The 27,142-nt window shown below is 46.5% G+C and overlaps 1 protein-coding gene across 1 annotated transcript in view; it reads right to left on the bottom strand.

Annotated features, from left to right (window-relative positions):
* The window catches only part of LOC126535294 (4-pyridoxate dehydrogenase-like), a 96,369-nt gene extending 83,486 nt beyond the window's left edge, over nt 1-12,883 (bottom strand). The window contains exons 1-2 of the mRNA XM_050182182.3: nt 12,660-12,883; nt 8,843-9,045 (exon numbers count right to left, since the gene is read on the bottom strand). Of these exons, the coding sequence (XP_050038139.1) occupies nt 8,843-9,045; nt 12,660-12,810 (354 nt within the window). The 5' untranslated portion in view covers nt 12,811-12,883. The remainder of the gene's footprint in view (nt 1-8,842; nt 9,046-12,659) is intronic.
* Nucleotides 12,884-27,142: the final 14,259 nt, after the last annotated feature.

Genomic DNA, 27,142 nt, shown 5'->3' on the forward strand with positions numbered 1-27,142 from the left:
AAAGAACTCCGCTCATACTTTGTTCATTTGTAACACATCCGATGTGATTATTGTTTTGCCTTTGTGTGTCTTTACGAATATATACTGTACAACGCCTTTAGTTTTCTCAGCAAATATTAATCTACAATCATTCTCACACTATGTTGCCTAGCTGGTGTAAGGTTGCCTTGTATATCTAGTATTGCTATGGTAATGTTGCGTGAAATTCATTGTGCTGAAACATGGCTCAATACGTATAAAAAGCATTTGATAATGTTACACACGATCACATACTCAAATGGATTCGCGACACTGTATGCGGTGCCAACATGTGCAATTACATACGCAGCTTCCACAAACCTAGGACAGCACGCTTCAAGGCCGTGCAGTATTTTTACTTCCCCATCAGTATTTCCCGTGGAACACCACAAAGATTAATTATATCTCACCACCTTCTTGAACCTCTGCACGACATCACGTGCGTCACTTGCCACTTTTTTCCCTCAAGGCACCTAGCGGTTTGCAACGGTGTGTTAGGCTTTGTCGCATTCACGATCGGATAATATTCTCTTTTGCGTCTGTTGTAGCTGCTAGCACTGTATATAAACTGTATTGTCCCGCTTTCCTGATCGGCCCAACTCTGACAAGGCTTAACTCTTCGTGGCCAAAGTACCAATTTGATCGTCACTTTAACACCGACTGCATGACGTAGACATAGGATAAGCACGGAGTAAGATGTACAGGAGAGCCGAATAATCAGATAATAGTGCTGCCTTTTTCACGCGGCGAGGGGCACTTCCTCCACTTGTTGCACAGGCAACGACTCTCCATGTTACTTTGCGCCACCCGCTAGATATGACGAGTTTCTTTCGCTGACTGCGGCATATAAGTGAGCATAAATGTTTGCCGTCTGCTTGAGCACAAGCAGCAGAGGTGCACATTTTGACGCTCACTTGCCACGATCATCCATTCCCTTTCACTTGCCATCCTTTCACTCGCCTTTCATCATCCTTTTACTTGCCACGATCATCCACGATCATCCAAACTTTAAAGCATTCGGAATAAAAATTCTCGCTCGACAACTCCGAAACAAATTTGAATGTATTTGCAGTCAAAGCTGGCTACATTTCAATGCGCGCAAACTATTCACATGAATTCCTTACTATCAACACGACTATAGGACTATTTACAGTACATACTTAAAAAGTTACAAAATGTTCGTAAGAAGAGAGCCAGGACAACTAGACTGTGTCGACTTTCCGTCGTCTTCGGAACTGTTCGCGTTCTCTTCTTACTGCACCGTATCACGCCCGGCGGAAAAATCACCGTCCCGGTGCTTCAAACTCGATCATCAGGAAGAGAACGGTAAGTCTTTCACCGTGCAACCCAAACGACGTCAGGGGATGTTATGCCAGATGGCATGGTAGAGCTTAGGGGCAGTATGTCATAAGTGACATTGGTCAGTTGACGTAAGATGTGGTAAGGGCCTTTGTAGCATGGAAAGAATAGCTCCGAGCGGCCCACTCGGCGGCAAGAGGACAAAAGTAGCACTAGGGAACCTGGTGCAAATTCTTCATCATGATGCCAGCCATTGAAAACGCGCTTTTGGTTTTCTTATAATGCAACAGGTGAGTACGGGCCAGCTACCGCGTATGATCAGCATGATCAATGGTACCACGGGCATAATCACGGATCGAAGCACTAATCACGGGAAATATCTAAACGCAATGCACGGTCGCGACCGAACAAATAGCAAAACGGAGAATAACCGACAGCTAGGAGGCGTTAAGAATTATAAGCGAACATTACGTAGGGTAACGCAACGTGCCAGTCACGGCGGTTTGGCAAAACGTGCTTAGACAGCCTATCGGGTATGGTTCGTGTTAGGCCGCGTGATTGTTTTGTATACTTTCGCAGTGTCGTGACTCCTCATAAGTTATCTGTACTGGAAAAGGTCTACTCCCCCTACGCTTCTGGGCGGCAACCACTTTGGTTTTCTTTGTGGTTTTGATGGGTCACAAGGCCCGTATGGTGTCGGGTGACGATTCATGGTGCGTGCAATGGAGGTGCGATGCGGAATAGGACAACGTATTTGGAGAAAGCGGTCTTGTAAGCACCGAGTTTCGATTCCGCCGATGGTCATCATTTTGCCGCTGAGACAAACTTTAAGTTGCTATGCGGCACCCGGTTTTGTGGCACCGGCTCCTCAGTTCTTTGCTGGCTAGAGACGCCCTGAAAGTTTAGATTGGCCTGCTAATATTGACCACGTGTTACATCTACGGGGCGAAGGTCCACACCCCTACGTGTCCGGGCAGCAGCCGCGGGATTGTCTTTTTCGTTTTTGAGCTCTGAAAAGAGCCCGCGTGGTGTCGAACGACGACTCACAGTGCGCGCCGTAGAGGTGCGTTACACATGCGAATAACGCATTGGGAGAACTTCGCGTTGCAGGCACCGAGTTTGGATGCAGCTGACGGCCGTCATTTTTCCACGCAGACAAAGCTTGAGTGGATCTGCGGCAGCCAGTATTGTGGCACCAGCTTGTGAGTTATTTGCTGGCTAGAGACGCCGCCAACTTTTAATATGGTCTGGTAATAAATGGTGCGCTTTTCATTGATGCCGTCACCGACTACATGGAAACTGGAAACGATAGCGTAGTTGTAGAAATAAAGAAAGCAGTTTTGTTTTCCAGTACAATTGTTCTTGCGGGTAAACCCGACCCTTCGGGTTGTGGCCCACCAAACATTTACCTCTCATTGCAAATTGCATCCGTGAGACGGGCCAACCGCCGTACCGCCATTTTCCTTTGTGTAATTGAGCTACATTATTCCGGACAATATCCTCTCCCTCAGCATGGGTTGAAATCAGGATTACTAATAGGTCAAAGAAGCTCCGTACAACGTAGACCAAAAGGAGTCTAGCCTGTAATCATATTTACTGATCGATCAGTAAGGCGCCGCACAGTAGTTTGGGCTCTGGCAGTGATTGAGACAGTCGAAGAGCGAGACACTGATTTCTCTATCGTTCAAGTTGTAAGTCATTTGCATTACCTGTAGTACATTTACATGTAAATATTTAGCTATAACCATTCGTTATCAATCCGGTATACATCGCTTTCTGTCTGCGTCTGATCGTCGCTGCTTATCACCACACTAGAGACTTCATACCTTGCTAGTGAAGCAGCGCACTGACACGGACACAGTGAAGACACACAAGAAAAGACGACACTCGCTGCACTCGCAACTATTTTATTTCTGAACACATACTTCATATTTATATAGCTGTGGTGTGATTATACACCTGCAAGGTATGATTACTCACCAACCAGCCCAACTTTCCACATTACTGAGGGTCTTCACGTCTCTCGAAGAAGCAAGAAGCAGAACTGTCATCCAAAACGTTACTTTCCAGTTCAGTCGCTCAGGTGAGCATTGATCTGAGGATGGTAGGATGTAGTAAGCGTGTGCTTGGGAGATAAATAATGCAAGAAGTCGGGAATGGCTTGAGAGATTAAGGTAAGGCCATAGATTGTGCGTAGCTGTCGTGGGGCACAGTGCAATAAATGATGTCAAAGAAGAGGAAATCCACCACGTAAGTTGCTCAGCTGGCCGGAAACGCTCGTGCAACGCATCCGTAGCGCATCCCGTAATCAGTGGCCACAGCGATACACCTCTTGCTGCACCTAGACGATCTAAATTAGAAGATCTAAACCCGCTCCGAAGAATAACTCCGTTGTAACGCCGAGAAGTTCAAGGTACCCGGCAGGAAGCGTCACTGATTTTTCCGGTGTTTGCATGGCTCGCAAGCAGCAACGTATCGCTGTACAGTGCGAGTGACGTCGGGCCAGTTGAAGCGACAGCGGACACGGTCAGAAGTGTGAGCAACACGAAGATGTCCTGCAGTTGACGCGTTGTGAAGGTCATGGAAAACTGCTGAGCGAAGGTGCCGAGGGACACCAGAAGGATGGGAAAGATCATCGAGGTGAAAATTATGGTGGTACAAGAATCCGTCTAGGAGGACGAACCACCGTCATGAGGCGTCAGTAGGCACAGATTCGACTCGCTCAATGAGGGCCCGCAAAGTGGCATCACGGCGTTGCTCTTCAGTCATATCAAAAATTGAGAGATGCAGAGAACGCAGACGGAAGCATCCGTGTCGTCGACGTAGGGCGTGTGTAGTGGGTAATCGGTGATCGAACAACGATCGGCGTCGATATGCTGGGGGCCAGACTTTTAGACCACTGAATGGGAATACTCTTTCAATCGTAAAGCCCATGGTCAAAGCCTCCCTTGGGGGGGGGGGGAGGGGGGCGAGGCGGTCGGGGATTTGGGGATGAAAGCCAACAGAGAGCGTGATGGCGGTGAGCATAAAAAATTACCGCTCGTGCAGGTATGGATTGAATTTCGCAACTGCCTGGATAATAGCCAAACATTCTCGCTCGGTAACGTAATATTTTCATTCCGAAAGTGACAAAAGACGGCTGATGTGCGCAATAACGCAATCACGACAATGCTATAAATGTGTCAAGAGAGCACCAACTCTGCAGCTCCTTACATCGGTAAGCACCCCTGTAAGGGCTAAAGCATCGAATTTCCAAGAATATAGTTTAGTGGTGAGTCAGATCGTCATACAAGAGAGCACGGCGGCTTCAGAGGAGCCACATGAAAAAGGTACATCTCTTTGGAAGATGTCTGTGAGAGGCACAATCTACGGTAGAGGTGCCAAATCTAAGTAAAGGCAAATACTCATGAAGCTGCGGACATCTTTTGGTGACGGCCTCTCAGGAAAGTTCTTGACGGCGTGAATTGTTCGTGTACGTCATCGTATTCCAGAAGCGTCGACCAGATAATGTCCAAGCACAGTTATCTATTGCTGGCCAATGTAGCATTTATTCGAGTTGAACTGCAAGCCATCCTTGCGGAAAACACCAATAAAGACTGAGAGGCACTGAGATTGTACGCTGAACATAGGCCAAACACTATTACCGCATCCACGTAGCCAAGACAAGTTGACCACTTAAACCCTAAAACTAGAATCCATCATGCCCTCAAAGGTGGCCGGAGCGTTACATAAGCCAGCAGGCCTAATCCTAACTTCGTAAATTTGATAGGTGTTATAGAGGTTCTTTTTTCATTATCTAGATCATCCACACCAATTTTTCAGTGCCTAGACCGAACATCGATAAAGGAGAAGTACTGAGTGCCATAGAGGGAATCAAGGGTGCCATCTATATGAGGAAACGGCTAGACACCCTTCATTGTCATGAAATTCAAGTGGTGATAGCCAACACAGAATCTTTACATATCATCTTCTTTTTCACTAATATATATAGGTGACGCCCAGGGACTTTAAGATGGCCAAATAAAGTCTTTAGCTAGCATCTTGTCTACTTCTACATTGATGACTTCGTGATCTGATCCTGAATCTTGGCAGGGTCGTCGATGCAATGGCTGACCATCTCCGGTGCATATACTATGTTTGACAAATTATGTCTGGCCCAAGAACCAGTCATTTAAGTAAAAAATGTCTCCAAGAAAGCGGCACGTTACAAAGAGCTTTAGCTTGGCCAAGCAGGTGGTACAGGGCATTCATTTTCCTTATGTCCACGCCAAAAAGAAATGCCTGATTTGAAATGTTAACACGAGCCGTCGATGGCAAAAGTCCCAACGCAGCGGTTTGCTAAAGCACTGAAGTTGGGCAGGAATATTCCTTCTGAAAAAACGCACTTGGAAAGGCAGAAATATATCGCGGAAAAGCACATACGGTTGTGAGTAACAGCCAGTATGGTATAAGGCACGGTGACGTAGTGCGTGAAAACAAAGGCCGTGATATGGACAGCAATGTAATCACCATCTTTACCTGGCGACGAAGGTGATGGTTCGATGTGCGTCAGCACCTGTTGTGGCGCATGAACAAAATCACTCGGAGTTAGGCGAATCTCCGGCGAAGCATAGTGATCGAAGAGTACAGGCAGGTCAAGGCAGACTCTACGTGAGCAACAACTTATGAAGGCAGAACAATCAGACTGAAACTGTATGTCAAGTACCAGACTATGAGGCAGTGGGCAAGCACCTTGAAAAGGACGTCCGTATGGCGACTGGCAATATTAACCGTGCAGTAGAGAGAGAGAGAATGAAGAGGAAAGGCAGGGAGGTTAACGGCAGCCCATGCCAAATGGGCTGCCGTCAGTGATGTGTATGACCTGAGTGATGGCAGGTTGGGGATATTCTTTAAATGACGGAGCAGGTTGGTACTCATAATATAGATGAATGCCTCCGTATCGATAATTGCCACATAGTAGTACAGATGTACCATCGACATGAAAGTCAAGAAGCTATTGCCTTGTTCATAGCGCCAGTGATGGATCTTGCAGTGAATCTGACATTGAGTACCACCTCTTGGTGCTGCACTATCTAGTTTTCCGGTTGGGTGGGTCCTAGGTATGTCAGCGAAGTAGAGCATAGTTGCGACGAATGTGGCTGACGTCGTTGTGGCGAAAACGAGCGAGCGCAGCAGTGATCAGCAGTAGAGGCGTCAGAAGCATCGTGGAAGTGGCGGGCCGAAGCGCCTTAGGGTTAGTTGACGAGATTCTAGGAGGTATTACAGGAGGTATTTTGGGATAGGAACGTCAACGACAGCGGCAATGACGGGGAACATGACCAATTTGGCCTCAGCTAAAACATATCGGCTTGTCGTCATGTGTATGACATTCAGAGGCATTCCAATTATGGGACCTAAAGGGCATGCTTCGATAGGGTGGGGTCATAGAAAGAGCCACACCGACATCAGGGCCATAAAGAGAGCATGCAGTGGGGCCAAGCTAACGACTTCCTGGCGAATCCCATACTAGATTAGAGATATCGCTGCGTCTGCAGGGTTCTGCTGCGGTGAAGCAGGAAGCGTAGCTTTGAGTTCGCGACGAACAGCAACAGCCACAATATCGCATGAGAGTTATAGGTCGTCTTGGTCACTGCGGAAGATATGGCAGCTGCATTCGGAAGGCGGGAAAACTGACGGCCGACATAGCAGTCATTCGCTACCTCGCATGGGCGGCATTTCTTTATGATGTTATCGACAGCTCCGATGTTTTTCAAAACCAGTATGTCGAATGCGCCATCCACAATGCCTTTGAGGACATGTTATCTACGTCGGCCTATGCCATAAGCATGTTGACTTTATGGCGAAGTATCCACCAAGTACATGCAAATAAAGTTATTCTATTCTATTCTAAGTGTGGAGGACGTCTTGGATTTGGGAGATTTACGACTCGGGAGCAGTTTGGACGTGGGTAGGAAGCTGCTTTTTGGTGGCTAGATATCTGCCAGATGGACTTTCAAACACCTTGTAGAGCTTCTGTTTGAACAGCTTCCAGCAAGTGAGCTCCTCCTGATTTATTTTAAACCTAACACACGGCATTTCGTGCAGGTAGGAAATGACATTGTCTAGCAATATTGTCAGGGCCCATCTGTTCACTTTGCTGACATGTTCGTACGTGCTACGCCATGCTTATACAGAACGAGATGGTATCTTATAAAAGCAAATCATTTAGAGTACGCATTTGGGCTGGTTTGTTCACGATTACGAAAAGTAAAAACAGCGCTAAACAACAGGACGAGGAGAGGGACACAGACAACAGCGCTGTTGTCTGTGTCCCCCTCCAGGTCCTGTTGTTTAGCGCTGTTTTTACTGCTCGCAAGTCATTTAAGTTTGCAACAGTTCTCAAACAGCCGGGCTATGCACAGAGCATTTTTATGATCACACTGACACGCATTTTTGTTTTTTCCTTGTCGTTTTCTTGACCTCTGCCAGGTGGGTCCCTTTCGACCAGGTAAGAGCCGTGGACCTTGCTGTTTGTTATTCAAATATTGTCCTTGGTGAATCATTGCTAGCAGCCTGCAGTAGATGAAAAGGGAAGAAGCATCGGACAAGGAGAGCAGCGGAGGCAGAGAGCACACGGACATTCTGCACGCTCAGACGGCAAACAGACTCACTGTATATTTAAGAATTCAAAGCAAACGCATTGGCAAGTACCGGAATCCCTGTATATATTGGATACCTATAATTACTCCGAGGTATTCGTACGATTATATAACAGTTAATCGCGCATGATGTCATACTGCGTGTTTCTCAGGCTTATAACAGTAAAGCAGCTACGTAGAACCCAACAGACCGCATGCCGCAAACTCGCGTGCAACGTTTGGAGTAGAAATCATGCCGTCGCCTTCCCATCGTCGTCGTCGAAGTCGTGGACATACTGCTGTCGTGAGATACACGCTGCCATTACACACGCAAGTGATCGATTTACATAAACACGTCGGTCCAACTCAGTAACGTCATGCGGAACCCCAAATGATGCTGGATAGCCAGCTACGTTCCAAATGCTTCCCCTAACATAGTTTCCTACAGTAAGTGGGATACGCATACTTTTTACTTAATTATTTCTTTACATTATATCTCACCTGTTGCTCAAAAGGAGCACCGAGTACTGTGTGTAGGAGGGAAGGGGGGTAAAGTGGTAGAAATCACCAGTTTTTTGCGATAGCATCAACAACAGTGCAAAAACAACATAGGAGTGAAACAAACAATAAGCTGGTAGGTACAAAGAAGCTAAACGAAGCCAGCACGATATAATTTTTAAGGACGCAGGCGATGGCCCAACATTTCGCAGACGGTAGTGGGACCAGACATGGTGACGATACTGCTGGATTGGGACGTATGGTTATGCGTTTTCTCCGAATGGTATATGTCTAGAAACTGAGAACTTGGATTCAATGCAACAGATGTGGACCTCACGTTGACAGTAAGCTTGTGCACGATGGAGTCCTGTGTGCTTGGTACACCGCAAGAATGACTCGTGCTTACTCACATTGTCATCCATCCCGAGGCAAGCGTACTTCTGCGGCTCTGTCCGGTAATCCCAATCGAAGGGACCGTGAAAGTGTAACATTGAGAGCAGTGGAATTTCCGTGGCTGCATTCTCGACACCGCCTGCCTCAATGAGCAGCACCGTTCGCGAGCCATCAGCTGAAAGCCGGTTGGCCAGCACGCATCCAGCGGTTCCACCACCGACTGCAAGTGTGAAAGAAGTAGCAAAGCTATAGAGCCCATGGAACTTATAGTGGGGCCCATGCGCACAAACACTTGAATTGCCCCACAGTCTTGTACTCAACTTTCCAAATAAGTCTGATAAGGCACATAACGAAGGGTTGAGTTTAATTAAATAATCACGAAACGATGTTAAACGGAAGAGCACGGTGCAGGAGCAGTCATATCGAGAAACCATGAGTCCGATTATGAAAGTTCAAACTCACAGTTTATTTAAAACACCGCATAGCAGAACACCTAGTTAGACTAAGGGACAAGAGAAGAAAGCGAATCACGAAAGAGCGCGAACGACTTGATAATCCAGATCAAAGAGAGCGAAAACGTGGTCTCACAAAGACAAAAAAAAAATCCGCCGACAATTACGATGCTCTTTAATGCGAATTTCGAGCGCCGCTGTTTAGGTGTTTTGACATAGCAGTGTGTTGTGGCAAATAGTTTGATTCTGAACACCAGTAGCCTCGCGGCGGCACCGCTGAGCCTCTGCTTGCGCAGCTCGTTTAGAAGCAGCGGCAGATGAAGCATTTGGACCTGCTGCGTTGATCATAACAGTTTTAGAATGGCGTTTGCGACCAAACGTAAACGCATTACGTACTGCCCGTGAGCAATATGAGCGGGAATACATGGAGTGCTTGTCACACAGCCTCGAAACATGCTTTGCGCGATACGCGGCGGCCACTGTCGGAAATAAAGTGGAAAGGGACACGCTGTTCTAATAAACGTTGACACTCCAACCATGAGTCTCTATATTAAGCGCAAAACTTCACATCGCCAGCGCATATTGATAACACTGTTTGATATTGTGGTTACTGGTGGCTTTGTGCACCGAAGCATGGCCTATGGTGTAGATTCATTTCTTGAATCCAACTCTTACTTCACTTCATCTCAGCATGGATTTCGCAAGAACTGCTCCTGCGAAACACAACTAAAATCGTTTATACATAACATTTCTTCCTCTTTAGACAAAGGCCAAGTCATTGACTGTATCTTTCTAGATTTTGCAAAAGCGTTTGACAAGGTGTCTCATCACTTACTGCTTCTTAAACTTAGTACTTTTAATATTGCCCCAATATTCTGAAATGGATAGAATCTTTTCTCAACAACCGTACCCAGTTTGTAACAGCTAACGATCCCGCATCCCCGCACTGCACCGTGAAGTCAGGTGCTCCTCAAGGCTCCTTCTTGGGCCCGTTATTATTCCTAATTTATATAAACGGCTTACCTGCCGTAGTTAATAGTTCTATTAAACTTTTTGCCGACGATTGCGTTCTATACCGGGAAATAACTAATCAGCATGATAACTTTATGCTTCAGAAAGATCTAGATAACATTTCAAGGTGGTGCTCACACTGGCTGATGTTCTTAAATCCGACTAAATGCAAAATTATGTCTGTCTCACGTCGCTCGAACTCACCAACTCCTTACGGCAATATCATCAATAAAACCAACCTTGAGCACGTGACTTCCTCTAAATATCTTGGAATCCAGCTAAACAGTAATCTTTCGTAGCATGCGCACATCGAATATATCACGAACAATGCAAACAGATCTCTTGGCTACATTCGCAGCAATTTTTCAAAAGCCCCACCCCATTTGAAGTTACTGCTCTACAAAACACTAATTAGACCGAAGCTAGAGTACGCGTCATCTGTCTGGGACCCTGGTCAAAAAACACTAGCAGATACCATTGAGCGAATAATAACTCTGAAGGGGCAATCTATCTTATGTGTTTTCGCGCTGTAAAATACTTCCAAGGCACTGTTCTTATAATTGCCTGTGGTTTTGGCAGGCCTCGGCAGGTTTAAATAGTTTCAAAGTTTTTCCCGTCACTTTTGCACTTCCCCAAGAAAACACGCTCAAGAACGTTAAAAAGGGATAACATAGCTTCGGCCGCGTTTTCATCATACAAGATTACGGGTGAGACAGCGAAGCCTCCTTCTCTGTCAGAAGTTAGCCCACGCAAAGTGTACGCTTTCAAATGAGACGATATCCGAGGAATGGGCTGAAACACGGAGCCCACTTCATACTTGATCACAACGTCTGCACCACTGTTGATGCAGCGTTCAGTTTCACAAAATTCTTTGAGTGCCAAACGTGCGTGGTTTATAGAATTTCGCTCTGCCGTTGAAAGGTATATATCGGGCAAACCTGTCGCTGCCTAAATGGACGCTTAAAGGAGCACTGCAATAATGTCGAAACCGGGGACAACGGCCTTGTCACCATGCGCTGCAAAAAAAAAAAAAAAAAAATGAACCTGTACTCCCAAACTGCATAGCGGCGCCGTTATAGCCCAGAATTGTAATAAATGGGCTAGGCTTATTGTATAGGCAAAGTTGATACGTGATGAAGTAGGAAAATGTGTCAGTGTAGCGTCCCTGACGTTGACAGAAATGGAACTTTGGTTTTGGACGTCTAACTAGTTGAGTGCGCTTCTCAAGTGTCGCGTTTTTAAGTGTATGTAAGTGTCCGCTGGATTTTTGAATAAACAAGTTGAAGGTTGCGCTATGTGTGCGTCGTCTTCACAGATTGTTCGCGTCCTCTGAGCGCATTTGCATCATCGTCACGCTAAACCAACTCGCCAGACTAGGTGTACTAACTGACTTCATTTCTAATTTACCTATCTACTGCTGGCTCCGAGCGTATTGTGACGTAGAAGTGAAGGCGAAGAACAGAGTAGGAATTATGCTTCAGCAGAACTGTTTGTTGGCTTAGTTAGTACTGGGTAAAATACATACTTTTGTCGCAAGTTAGAACACATACAAAAGGAAAACACAGATATATATTCCTTTTATGTACCTTCCCTTTGTGTGTCTTTTAACTTGCGGCAAAAAAAACATGTCTTTTATAGTCGCAAAAACTCGGTATCAGAAAAAGCACTCTTCAATATGCGAACTTGTGACGCTAAGAGCAAGGGACATTCAAACCACAACGATAGCGCAGAGCACCAGCCAACGATCGTCAAAAATTTTATCTGCCCGTAAAGCGCGTCGGCTTTTATAGAAGACTCATTGATAGTCCCTGGTGCTTGTAAACCTTCCAGAAAGCGCAACACTATTCGTGTTGCGGATACAATGAGATCGCACAAGGCTCAGCGAGAACATACACAGCAGCTAGAAACAACGACAACATTCCAGTAGGTTCCAAATCATGCAGGCTCGTCTTGCGCTGAGCGATAGCTTTATTCTGTTTGCAGGTGAAATGCGGTCCCCGGGAAAAGGATAAACGAGTACAGGTGTCATTATAATGCGAGATCGCTTGAAACATCCCCCAGCTAAGCTCTCGTAGACGGGCACTTTTTGGCGATAAAAAGAAAAACATGCACGGAAAGGTTGATTCGCATAGTTTAACTTCTCAAAGGAAGTGAGAGACTACCAAAGACGCCTTGGTACGAGTTATTTCTTATCACCTGGAGATCTCAAATGCGAGCTGGAAGTGCGGTACGCGAGCGCGTTTTGCATTTCTAATTCAGCCGACCCGGACAGGAGTCAAACCGACCTCGTGCTCGGAAGAACGCCTTAACTACCGCGCCAGGTAAGCGCGGTGATCAACCTCATCAGCTGCGCAAACACTTCGTGACTTACCTATGATGTAATCGTATTCCTTGTAAAGCGTACGGGCATTATAGCTGGAAATCTTAGGGCAGTAGTCAAGATGCAGCATGGCGAGCACAGAAGCAATCAAAAGCACCGGCCATTTCGGAGCAAGGAATGCCATGTACGGTGCTTGCGCCATGGCTCTTCACGCGGATTCAAGATCGCTGCCAGCGCGACGGACTGAACTGAGCTCGAAGTGCAACGGCACACATGGCCGGTAATACCGCAAGAGGAGACATTGTTCGCGATGGCCGGTGAAGAAAAACAAAGAAATGCAGAATGACAGCAGAGTGAAAGACACGTAAGCATTGTTACCGATTTTCTACTGAAGGCTTCAAAGCATCTCAGGCCGTATTCATTGTGCGGGGAGGCTGAAATCTTGCTACTTCAATAAGTTGTTTATTTCTCAGTAAATGTCGATAGTGGACGTCCTTCAACACCGGTGCCAGCTCCGAAGAGGATCGCGCACTTTCTTTTTTCGTGAACATTTCTTTGTCACCATTGCATTTTATTTCTATTATCTTTTGTATGATGAAAGGAAGAAACGAACTTATTTGCCTGTTTGCATTCAGGAAAGGAGCAAAAGCAGGCTTTTGTTCTTTAACCATTCAGCACGAAGGCCGTACGCGGCACACAAATCACACAGATATGCCGTAACTATAGCGAATGTCACGATACAGAAGACACATAAAAAACACCGGTACCGAAGTTTCACAGAATACACCTAAATGAAATTTTGTTACAAGATACCATGCAACTTAAGAAATAAGTAAAGCGGAAACAAGACTGCCACTTCATCGTATGACTTCATTCAGACAAACTCACAATTACTTGCGACCAGAAACACACATGTGTTTCATATGAACCCTCCATAATTTCATGAACACAATCATGTGGGCGATATTGTAACGAAGGCACCTGGTAACTGACTAGTTGTTTTCCATAAATCGTTTTTATTTGTGGCCTTCGCATACTCTATGGATAAAAGCCGTAGAGCAAATTACCGGATACATTCAAGAACTGCGGCTTGTATTGTTTAATGTATTGTATCAAGTTGTAGTATGGCACTTGGTTAGTTTTAGCACGGGATATTATAGGAAAATATCATTCGTTTTTGAAATCTTGACCTGGACACGGATATCCCTCTAGTGTACGTAAGACTCTTTATGATCACAGAGGGTTTTTCCCGAAAAGTAATGTCAGTGATTATATTGTTAAGCGCCTATACGTTTTTGGACGACGAGGACGAAGGCGACGGCTAATAGCCTGGTTGCTCCTACTCGGCGAGTTCTTGAATAATTTTAGTCACTACGGTTGTCCTCTAGGTAGTGATAAACTTTTTCGAAAGGGGCAAGGGTAAAGGGGGACATGGCTGAGGGTTCGGGCTCAAGTGAGGCCCTGGGGGTGCTTGGACTTTTTCGCCCAGTCCACTAGTTCAAGCTGTCGGTCGACGTCCCTGGAACTGAGCCAGGCTGTCCAGTCAGCCTCGCTGCTGACGGAGGGATGAGAGAACGGGAACGAGGTGCATTCCCACATTATGTGCGTGAGTGTTCCTGTTTCTGAACAGAGCCTACGTTGGTCGCTTTCCTTGCTCCCTGTGATTTTGTTAATGTATTTTGGGTATGGGTATGTGTTTGTCTGAAGTCGCCGAAACGCGACCGCTTGCGTTTTATCGAGTTCCTTGGCCGGTGGTTGGAGCACGCGACGCCTCAAGCGATACCGATGGGCTATTTCATAATAAGTCTCGCAGGGTTCCTCGTGTCCCTCCTCCTCATTCACGACGTCCGCATCCGCGGACGAGGCTCGGCGCACGAGATCTCGAGCCAAACTGTGAGCCGACGCGTTGCCGGGCACAGCTGCGTGAGCGGGGGTCCACGCGAGGGTTTTCAAGCCGCTTAGGGGCGTCGTGTGAGGACATGGTACGCCTGTTTGGAAATTCTACCACGGACGAAATCGCTGATGGCCTGCTTGCTGTCGCTGATGACGGTATTGGCTTCCGCATGCATGGCCATGGCAATCGCGGTTTCCTCCGCTTCCACCACTCGGCCAGCCGTGATTGTTGTATGTTCTATCAATCCTCCGTTGAGATCCGCTACCACCGCGGTCATGAGGTCGCCTCGAGGGTGTCTGGCTGCGTCTGTGTAGACCACTCCATCTTGCGAGCCGTAGCGTCGCCAAATGGCTTCACTACGGGCCTGCCGACAGCCCTGATGGAACTCGGGGTCCATGTTGCGGGGTAGAAATGGGCCTTACATATGCCCCCTGACCTTTCGCGGAATCGTCATGTACTCTTTAACCTCGGGGATAGCCTCGAGACTCAGCTTCGATCTAAACAGTAGACTGCTCGATCTAAACAGCAGGCCTTCGATCTAAACAGTAGACTGCTCGATCTAAACAGCAGGCCTTCGATCTAAACAGTAGACTGCTCGCGGCTGCAGGATCCCCAGCAGGCGAGTGATCCCCTTCAAGCGGCCAAGCCAGCTTGATACACGGAACCAGCTTGGAGGTAGGAGGGGGCGCAATCTGCTCCACTCCATGCAGCCCTAATCAAGGCCACGAAAAACAAGGAGGCAGCGGGGCCGTTTACGTCTTCGCAATGTGATGAACATTTGAAGAAGAGACCCCGACATAATGAGGTTAACACAAGCCTATCGACATACGATGTTGCCGATGACATAGACCAGGCAAGTTCTACGGCTACCGCGTACAAGAAAGAACAACCTGCTGGAATTCCGCTTATCTTCCAGCTAATGCAACCTGAGTGTGCGCTGTGGAAAGTAACCCCAAACATACTAGCATCATCGATCGTGTCGACAGCACCAGAAAAAGTCCTCAGTCATTACCTCAATAAGGATGACCGCCTCACGGTGAGTGTCGTCCCTCAACCACCGCTAATTGCCTGCTCACTCTCACAACGTTAGCAGGGGCGACCGCGCAGGCTCGCGTCCCATCTTCGTGCTGGGACACTTACGGACATATTCAAGGAGTCCCTGTTGATTATTCTGACAGAGTTGCAGGAATACCTCTCGGGACAAGGCGTCCTGTCAGCTCGTAGGCTAGTTTGGTACATCCCTAATGAGGAAAGAACCACTAGAGAACCACGTCGAAGATCAGTGATTCTAAAATTCACCAAGGATTCTCCCATGCCAAAACGAGTGCTACTTGGATTCTGCAGCTATCCTGTGACTGAGTACATGGGATCTGCAATGTAATGCTACAAGTGCCAAAAGCATGGTCATATTGCAAAATACTGCAAAGGCACTATCCACTGCAGGGTATCTGCTGGACCCTACTCACACAAAGATTGCGCTTCTCGGGCTCAACCACTATGTGCTAACTGCGGTCTGCCTCATTCGGCATCGTATGGACTATGTCCGAGGAAAAGGACAGCTACACTTGCGCAGGCAGTCGAACAACTACTAGGAAAACCCCTATCGCGGCGAGAGCCCCAACCGAATCCAGAGCTGGTATTTATGAGCCTGACGTCTGTTGGCCACAATGCGTCCCACCGCGGAGCGACATCGAAAAAAAAAAGCCGTGTCGATTCTGAAAAACCACAGCGTGGACAAATGCCAAAGAAGACCTATGCTTCATCTGTTCTGGAACCGCGAGAACATACCAAGTCACTGCACAAGACCTCACAATACCTAACATCTAATCAACCTATCACCACACTCGGGAACATCAGGGAAGTTCATGTACATGCTTTGCCCTCGACAAGTGAAATTATTATCGCAAATTTGTTTGTACCTATGCTATTCGACGCAATCAAAGCTCTTCTTCGCGCTGATCTTGCGGTTAGTAAGCTCCCTGAGGTTGAGGCTGTCATGGCTCTTGAGCCCCTAGTGACAGCATCTTATCACGTCGAACAGCATTTCTTCATTGAACCAACAATGATTTGTTCGGGTGCTTCAAGGCCAGTGATTACCACAAACAGTCATATAAAGTTGTGTACTATTTTTCGATAGAATGCCCGAGGTCTGCGTTCAAAGCTCTCTTATTTTCAGAACCTTGTACGTACTTACAAATTTCCTTTTGTGGTGACATCCGAGTGTCGTATAGACCGGATTGCTCGGATAAGTGATTGTCATTTCCGACATTAGCAGCAGACGAATGGCATCAGCCGGCTACTGATTGGCTTCCGCAACGGCGCTCCTGTAGCGGAGACTATTGTCTCCCCACGTGACACGAATGAGTGCATTTGTGCATAGACAAGCATTGGCAAGCAGACGTTTTCTCTAATAGCTGCCTACTTGGAGCCAGGGGTAGTATTTGATGTGCCAAGACTGAAAAATACGATCTCAACAGCAGCTGGCCCCCACATTATCCGTGGCAATTTTAACGCCCACAAGATCATTTGGGGCAGTAGGCGCACCTGTGGGCGAGGGTATAGGCTGGCTAATTTACTCGTGGACCATCTCATAGGACCATTGAACGATGGTAGTATTACTTACCTGAAGGGGCCACGAGTCAACAGCTGCATCGACGTATTCTTTGTTTCAAGGTCTTTTGTTCAAAGGTTTAGGTCGTGCACTCACTTCGAGACAAGGGGCAGTGACCACTACCCATTTCTAATATCGGCTTCTGGCTTGCAAATGCCTTCACTAAACGTGAAAATGAAATTCACAAACTTTGATGCTTTTAGAGACACCTCTTGCCGAGTAATTACAGCTGCAACTCGAGACAGTGAACTTGTACCAGCAATAGCACATTGCCTGAAGAAAACACCGCGTACTACATTCCAGTACTTTGAGATGCCTGCTAATCATGACGAGTATGAGCACCTTCGCGCTATGCGAAGACATGCGAAGGAAAAAGCACTGCGCACCAAGGATCTCAATGGTCTGCGTGCTACTCGACGAGCACAGCTTCGAATAAGACGATATGTCACGAAATTGTGTCGGCAACGGTGTACACATTTTTGCGCGACGCTGGATGTACGCAGACTCGTGGCTATTATCTGGCGTGTCATCAGAAGATTGCGGACGCCAGCCCAGCATTTATACGCTTTCATCGCACTCTCATTACACGAAGGACTAACCATGATACAAGCTCCATAATAATACTGTAGGCTTATATCTGGATCTGGGAATCGCGGTACATGCAGCGTGCCTTCGGCTGACAGACAACCTCCATGAACATCTAAGGATTCAGAGGATCTCCCCTTCACCACAGAAGGGCTTTCGGCGGCTATACCTGATACAAGCAAAAGGTCTTTTCCCGGCCTAGACGAAGTCAGCTATCAAGCCATAGCGCACTTTACCTGCCAGTGCCGTCTCCAACTGCTGGAAATGTACAGTACTTCGTGGACAAGAGCTAAAGTGCCTAGTGAATTGAATGTCGCTAAAATTGCACCTGTCATCAAGCCTGGGAAACAGCCGACCAGCTACGCATCTTTCCGACCTATCACCCGGCTGAGCTGGGTTGCGAAACTAATGGAAAAAATGATTCATGAGCAAATTCCTTGATTTCTTGAAACGCGAGGCATCTATCCCAAAGAAATGAATGGCTTTCAGCAAAATACATCAGCACTGGACTATATAATATCACTGATATCTTCCGTAGAAAAACATCTAAATACTGGACATATTCCAACCGTCATATTCCTTGACATCAAATCCGCCGTCGGCTCTGTTTTACGTCACTCAGTTCATGAAGTCCTTGAAGCCGTAGGCCTTCGAGGACGCGTTTATACACGGCTATCCAACTATATCGAAGGACGGCAGGTTCGTAAGGTAACTCCAAGAGCACTGCCATCTCGCTACGCTGTTGAAAAATGACTGCCACAAGGGGCAGTCCTTAGCCATTTACTATTCAACATCACTCTCGTTCACCTGAGAAAGAGTCTGCCAACCGGGGTACATATTACTCTGTACGCTGATGACATGTGTATGTGGAGTGCGTCACGATCTCGTCGAGTAACTCAACAGCGACTACAGCGAGCGCTTTTCTACATGTCACCGTATTCTACATCGCGGGTGCTACATCTATCACCAAAGAACGTTGCTACAGCCTTCACTCGCCAGCGCACGGATGGCTATCCACTAATACTTGGGGGTCTGACCCTTCCCTACAAACGGACACATCGATTTCTCGGTATCTTGATCTATTGTAACCTCTCCTGGACACCGGAAGGGAAAATGTTACGGGAAAGAATCTCCGGCACATCCCAAATTATTAGTTTTCTTACTGGACCTCCCCAATAATATCTGCATTTAACTTATGGCCCTCAGTCCCCTGCAGCTGCGGAGCACCTGTCCAGGGCGGTGGTCAGACCTGTAACGCAGCAAGGGGGTGCTAAGAATCTCTAGGTCCGGGCAGGCCGCCAATGGAAACTGACCCTCTCAACCTTTAATTGCCGAACTCTGTCGAGTGAGGCTAGCTTAGCAGCTATGAGACATTGTTTGGGATATCATAGGCCTTAGCGAGATTAGAAGAGCTGGTGAGGCTTATACGTTGTTGAAGAACAGCCATGTTCTCTGCTATAGAGGTCTTCCTGATAAGAAGCAATACGGAGTAGGATTCTTAATCCATAAGGGCATACCGGGCAACATTGACGAATTTTACAGCAATAATGAGAGGGTAGCCGTAGTCGTAATCGAACTTAATAAGAAGTATAGGTTAAAGGTAGTACAAGCCTACGCTCCAACATCCAGCCACGACGATGAGGAGGCAGATCACTTTTATGAAGATGTTGAATTAGCGATGAGAGAAGCGCAAACTCGGTATACAGTAGCAATGGGTGACTTCAATGCAAAAGAGGGGACGGGGGAGGGGGGGGGTAAGCAGGCTTCTGAACAAGCAATTGGCAACTACAGCGTCCATTCTAGGAGCGCTAGAGGAAAGATGCTGGTAGAATTCGCAGAAAGGAATAAGCTTCGAATAATGAACAAGTTTTTCAGGAAGCGTAACAACAGAAAGTACACCTGGAAAAGCCCTAAAGGTGAAACAAGAAACGAAACTGACTTCATACTTTCTGCTGACCCCAGCATAATACAGGATGTATAAGGGATGGGTAGGGTAAAGTACAGTGATCATAGGTCAGTGAGGGCTAGGATTCACGTCAATTAGTAGAGAGAGAGAAGAGAAAGAGCAAAATTGGTCAAGGAGCAGGCCAACCTAGAGGCAGTAAGGGTAAAAGCAGGCAAACTCAGGCTGGTACTTGCAAACAAATATGCAGCCTTGGAACAGAGAGATGATTACATAGAGCTAATGAATGAAACCGTAACTAAGCCGGCTTCAAAGGCAGCAATTGAAGTGAGAGGCAAGGCACCAAGGCAACCGATAGGCAAGCTCTCCCAAGTAACGAAGGACCTAATAAAGAAATGACAAAGAACGAAAGTGTCCAACTCAAGAGATAAGATAGAATTCGAGAAGCTGTAAAAACTGATCAACAAGGCGAAAATAAGTGATATTCGAAATTTTAACTTGAGAAAGAGCCGGAAATCAGTGAGAAAGAAACTTGGCATAGGACAAACCAAGATGCATGCACTGAAAGATGAGCAGGGTAATATCATCAGCAATCTCGAAGATATAGTAAAACTAGCGGAAGAATTCTATACTGACCTGTACAGTACCCAGAGGAGTCAGGATACCTCCATTAGAAAGAGTAATGAACAGGATACAGAAACTCCTCCAAGAACTAGCGATGAGGCCAGAAGGGCCTCGCAAGACATGAAAAGAGAAAGAGCGGCCTGAGAAGATGGAATAACAGCCAATTTAATCAAACGTGGAGGAGACATAATGCTTGAAAAACTGGCGGCTCTCTATACGACATGTCTATCAACTGCAAGGATCCCAGAAAACTGGAAGAATACAAACATTATACTAATCCAAAAAAAGGAGACTTTAAAGAACTGAAAAATTATAGGCCTATTAGTTTGCTCCCAGTATTATATAAAATGTTTACCGAAATAATCTCCAATAGGATAAGGCCAACACTGGACTTTAGTCAACCAAGGGAACAGGCGGGCTTCAAGAAGGGATTCTCTACAATGGATCACATCCATGTCAGTAATCAGGCTATCGAGAAATCCGTAAAGTACAATAGGCCTCTCTATATGGCTTTCATAGAGGCGTTGCGTAATCAAGGAGTACAGACCGTTGACTTACATACCTTGGGGAAATATCTACAGAAATTCCATAGCCACCTTCATTCTACACAAGAAAAGTAGGAAGATACCTATAAAGAAAGGAGTCCGACAAGGATACACTATCTTTCCAATGCTATTACCTGCGTGCTTGTAAGAAATATTCAAGCTATTAAACTGGGGAGGCTTAGGAGTAAGGATCGACGGCGAATACCTCAGCAACCCTCGGTTTGCCGATGACATTTATTGAGCAACACTGCGGATGAGTTACAATAGATGATTGAGTACCTTAACAGAGAGAGCGTAAGAGTGGGGCTGAACATTATTATGAAGTAGACAAAGATAATGATGAATAACCGGGCAAGGGAGCAAGCATTCAGGATCGCCAGTCAGCCTGTAGTGTCTGTGAAGAAGTGCGTTTACTTAGGTCAACTAATCACAGGGAACCCTGACAATGAGAAGGAAATTCACAGAATAAAAACGAGTTAAATCGCATACGGCAGACAGTGTTGACATGAAGCTCTTGACTTGAAGCGTACCGTTATCATTGTAAAGGAAGGTATACAATCAGTGCATTTCACCGGTGATGACATAAGGGGCAGAGACTTGGAGACTGACAAAGAAGCCTGAGAATAAGTTAACGACTGCGCAAAGAGCGATGGACCGAAGAATTCTAGGCATAACTTTAAGAGACAGAAAGAGAGCGGTTTGGATCAGAGAGTAAACGGGTATAGACGATATTCTAATTGACATGAAGAGAAAGAAGTGGCGCTGGGCAGGAATGTAATGCGTCGAGTAGATAACCGTTGGACCATTAGGGTGACAGAATGGGTACCAAGAGAAGGGAAGTGCAGTAGAGGACGACAGAAAACTAGGTGGCGCGACGAAATTGGGGAGTTTGCGGTTGCTAGTTGGAATCGGCTGGCGCACGACAGGGGTTATTGGAGATTGCGGGGGAGGCCTTCGTCCTGCGGTGGGCATAAAACAGGCTGCTGCTGATAATGATGATTACTCGACCCCGGTGGGGTAGGGACAGCCGGTCGATGGTGATGGTTTGTAATGCTTATGTTGATAGCCTCCAGCGCTATAGCCTTCCTTTCCTGCAACGACTGTCCTTAACTATTCAGAAAAGCTTGGAAGCGGCACGTAACAATAGCCTGCGTCTTGGTCTCGGTCTTCCGAAGGGGTCTTCTTGTATAAGGACAGTAGCCGAGGCCAACTGTTCGTCTTGACCTGCTACGAATTCAGGAAGCCACACGCATGCAATAAGGCACGTGGTCCAAAACGAATCATTTCTTCAGTTATAACAAAATGCAAACAGTTCCGGAATCGGGCAAGCTGTTGGCGGAATTCGACTCCCTATCCCCAGACAGGCACCACAGATCATGCCACTACAGTTCCCTCCGTGGATGCAGTCTCCTTTACACATTCGAAAGTACATCCCTTGAGTAGAGTCCAACAGGCACGCACCCAGAAGGGGGGGGGGGGGCGGCGAGGTGTCCCGCCTCTCCCCCTCCGAAATTAAGTGGCTTGGTAGAGCGGTAAACGAGCGATCCAAAAGAACTGTGATTGTTTCAAAAATATTCAGTTCTCTGTAATTCTTCCAGAGCTAATTAAAAAAAAACGCTACTAGAAATCTTTATTTTGCACTTTCGCTTGTTAACTTGTTCTTGGCAAGGTTCTTCCTGCCCATCTTTCATGCGCGAGTCCATTTGATGCGGTTCTTTGCCAAGTAAAAAAGAGGTGCACCTCACAGTTGTACCTGTGAGATGCACGTTATTTCAATTCTCTTTTGCGGTTTTACGCGTATTTATGGCGAATGGTGGGCATTATTCACATTTATAAAACTAAAAGTACCCTCCCCCTCATTTGCATAGAACAGTTACTTTGGGTAGCCCCTCCCCGCCTCCAAAAAAAAATCCTGCGTACGTGCCTGGAGTCCAAGAAAAAGATGCCTCAAGCCGCTATTTTACAGACGGAACTGGCCTGCGTGAGCGAGAAGTACTCCACTACGAAGCACATATTTACTCACGGCTCTTCTACGCAACATAGTTCTTTCTGCGGCATTTTCGTCCCTTCCACAAGCCAGACATGTTCACGGCCTTTAGAGCATGTAATGTCATCGACATTGTCTGCGCTGCACGCACTAAAACAAGCGCTAAAATACGTACTGCGGCAGCTTCAACAACAATGAACAATCTTCACAGACTCGAAGGTAGCATTGCAAAGCCTTTGCATGAAAAACACTAAATCAAGCAATTACATTTTCGCCGAGGACATACCATACCTACACCACTTGGCACATGACGCTGGGCATGTGATTGCATTTCAGCGGCTTCGAGGATATTGTGGTATAATAGGTAATGAAAAGGCGGATGAGACAACCGACAAAAGACATAATCGCATAAAATTTCTAAAAGTGTTTTTCACTGAAAGTGAAGCTGCAGCTTTGGCGAAGTGATATGTACACAGGGAACGGCGTAGAAGATGGTCTTCACCTTAAGGCTATTACAAGTTTTTATTCAACATCAACCCAGAGCTCCTATCAAGGCTACCACGTAAAACCCTTGCTTGGGCTAGTTGGTTCATGCTTGAAGTAGTAAAGGCAAGGCGCAGAAGACCAGGACTCGAGAAGAAGAACACAAACGACAGGACCGGCGCCGGTCCTATCGCTTGTGTTCTTCTTATCGAGTCCTGGTCTTCTGCGCCTTGCCTTTACTGCTTCAAGGCTACCACAATATCTAACACGACATTTGGCGACCCTCTTATCACCGGCTTCGACTGAACGTTGCATACACAAACAATATTCCCCGCAATGACCAGACCACAAATTCATTTTGTGACAACTGTGGCGCGGTAGAATGTCTAGCGCAAGTTTTGCTCGAGTGTCCGGCGTACAGAGACGAGCGACATCAATATAAGATTAACATGGAAAAGCTCGACCAAGGCCGCTTGACACTGACACGGATGCTAGGTCCCTGCCTTGCTGCAGCATCGGCCATCTCATTACCGTTGAGCCCACAGTGTCCCGGGATCCATTGGAACACTATGCGGTGGTGTTTTTCTAGACCATGTGCTCGTGGTGTGCCCTGAGTATGCGCGAGAAAGACTGATATTGGCAGATACATTGAGACATTTACACAATGGACCACTGTCGGAGGACCTCTTGCTAGGCGCGTGGCCACAGAGTTGGCAGACGACAGAGACAATGCGTGCACTTTCACGTTTCCTAGGTGACACGGGCCTGGACTCACGCCTGTGATACCAGTTGTGTAATGTGTCATTCACCTCGTTCCTCCCATTATCATCCCCCATTGTGACCCTTTTTCTTCCCCTCTTCCCCTTCCCTTACGTAGAGTAGCAGGCCAGATGCTCCATTATCCGGCCGACCTCTCTACATTTCCAATCATTAAAATACTTCTTCTCTGGGTCCCTGGCCTTGCCCATCAAAACAGCACAAAGCCCTGAATTTCTTGTTCTTGTATATTGAGTTAATTGCTTTACTGTCTAAACTATGACTCGCGCACGTCGTCTCATCAATACTGGGGTTTTATTTTATTTTGTATTTACCGTTCACTTGCATCACATCGAAAACTTACTCTACTGCTGATGTCACACGACCTGCATTTTCTTTTCTTTTGTTTTCCTTTCTTCTTCTGCCCTACTTTCTCTAGAGCCTTCCTTCTGCTTCGTCCCATTTCCTTCAGAGTAGCATGTAGTCGAAAATACGCTCGCTAAACACTCTGCGTTTTCAATAAAGAGCTTTTTCTGTATACATACGTTGCAGCGCGCTAGGACTGGATGGGATTGGTGGAGGGGAAATTAGCTTACGCACGCGCAGTGGCTCTATTGTCTGCGACCATTTGCAAAGTAGGATGAGGATTTTACGTGAAACTGGTTTTCATTTCCCATGCATGCCGCAAGGCAGCGCTTGTTGCATCAAAGGATTGGTATCAAGTTTTGTGTGATGCTCGGCAAATCGGCAGTGGCACAAGACATTTTTAGACGGTCGTGAAGGGGTCAGCGATGAAGCCCTCACTGACGGCCATCAACGACCATCGCTGACGAAAATTTGGTGCATGTGAGAGATCCTTTGTGATCGGACCGTCGTTTGAACGTCCGTTTAATCGAACGCACAGCGAACATTGCTAAAAGTACCGTTCACGAGATTTTCGCGAATAATTTGCAGATGCAGAAAGTGTGCGCGAAGATTGTGCCCAAAGTATTAACGGACACCCAAATGTAGCGCCGAGTTTAAACGTGCCAGGAATTTTGGGACTGGTGTGAAAGTGATCTCCACTTTTTAGACAATGTCGTCACAGCTGGCCAGTCTTGCGTGTTGGAATACAACCCCGAAACAAAAAGGCAGCGTACCGTGTCACACACCTCGGCGTCCCCTTGCCCCAAGAAGGCCAGAATGAGCAAGTCAAAGGTCAAGGCCATGCTAACTTTTTTCTTTGACATCATGGGCTCGTCCACCAAGAGTTTTTACCACATGGCACAACCATTAAGGCCAAATTCTACGAAGAAGTTCTCAAGAGACTCAAACAAAAGGTCCATCGCGCCCGGCCTGACATCGCGGGAAATGGAAACTTCACCGTCACAACGCGCCAGCCGACGCTGCCTTCCTTGTGACCCGCTTCCTGGTCGATTCAAAGTGTCAACGGTTCACCAGCCACCCTAGAGTCCTAACATGGCTCCCCCATATTTTTTTTTATGTTTCTGCGCTTGAACACTCACATGAAAGAGCATCATTTCGAGATACTTCCCCAAGTCAAAGAGGCTTGCACTAAGGATCTAAAGGACATCCCGGAGGATGCCTACCGTGACGCCTTCGATGCCTCGAAATTTTGCTGGAAGCGATGTATCGTCGCAGGAGGAGCCTATTGAAACGTGTACTTGTTTCATCATCTAACAAATGCTATCGCTCAGAGCAGGATGCACCTGCATGTATCGGAAGTTTCTGGAATGTTATTGATAGTTCTATTCGCTGTCTGTTGACATGGAAACTTACGTAATCTGACTGCATGTACGCGCGACGCGAATGGTGTAGAACTTTCTGGAAGACACGCGGGCACCAGCGATTACTCTGGAACCTTCAATGACTGATGTAAAACGCCGACACGCTTGACCCGCTGATCAGATTTTCGGCGATCGCCTGCCGTGTTCGCCGATAGTGCTGTGCTTTAAATGTAACTTGCTTTTGTGGGCGCAAGTTCGCCCAATAAAGAGTTAGTTTCGACGTTCACTATTTTACCGGTGTATTATTCACCGTCACTACCATGGGACACAATTATCAAACATTTTTATTCGTTGTACCGATCTGATCAATGTATTTTTCATTTCACTTAATGAGATTACTTTTGGACATACCCTACTTATATTTATCATAGCTGTTTCGAAGTGATGCCTCAAATTATTGTACAATAGAGTAATCGAAAAAGATTGGGTGCCAGCCACAGGGGAATAAGTCCACTAAGTTTATGTAGCGTATCCCACATACCTTGAGCAAAACGTCAAAAATAATCAGATGCCACGTAGCTGGTCAGAACCAAGGTAATGTTGTTTGCCGTTGCTTGGAGATACTCAGATAATTTTTCCATTTGTCCTAAGCACATCATTATTCCAAATTAATCACTTTCTCAAACATTATGATTAGGTGAATAGTGTCAATCAGAAAGTTGTACAGCAACATGAAAAACTTCCAATAAAGCTTTCTGTTCCTCCACACATGCTACATAAGAGTGTTTTTTCCGAGCGTGAAAGGAGCCCGCGATTGTACGTAAAATTGATGCGGGAGTGGCCGCTCGAGGCTTTACGCGTATTCTTTGCTTCTTTCACGCTCTGAAAAATAGTTTTGTGTAGCACGTATCGAGCGACAGGAAGCGCTGTCGAGAGTTTTTCATGCTCCTCTAGAATTTTACAAAACGTATGCTAGTTGTGTAAAACACATACAACACATATGCCTAGTTGTGTGAAAAGTTTGTCTATGAGCGTGTTCCAAGTCGAATAGTCTTGAACCCACCCTCCCATAACTGTTTGCCATCTTTCCTGCTCTGTCATTCCACCTTCACAGACACTCGCCGCCGTAGCCCGGTGGCTATGACGTTGCGCGGCTGAGCGCGAGGTTGCGAGTTCAAACCCAGCCGCAGCGAATACATTCCAATGGAGGTGGAGTCCAAAAACGCTTATGTATCGTGCATTGTGTGAACTAACGTAGAGAACATCAGCTGGGTAAAATAATGCTGGAGCCCCCTGCTACGGCGTTATCAGCTGGTAGTTTTCGCACGTAAAACTCCACAATCTTGTTTAATGTTGCCTTCGCAGCGAATAACTCTATTGCCATTTTGCAATTTTAAGCAGGAGAAGATCTATAATTTG

The sequence above is a fragment of the Dermacentor andersoni genome, chromosome 7 (genome assembly GCF_023375885.2).
Source record: "Dermacentor andersoni chromosome 7, qqDerAnde1_hic_scaffold, whole genome shotgun sequence".
Classification (NCBI taxonomy): domain Eukaryota; kingdom Metazoa; phylum Arthropoda; class Arachnida; order Ixodida; family Ixodidae; genus Dermacentor; species Dermacentor andersoni.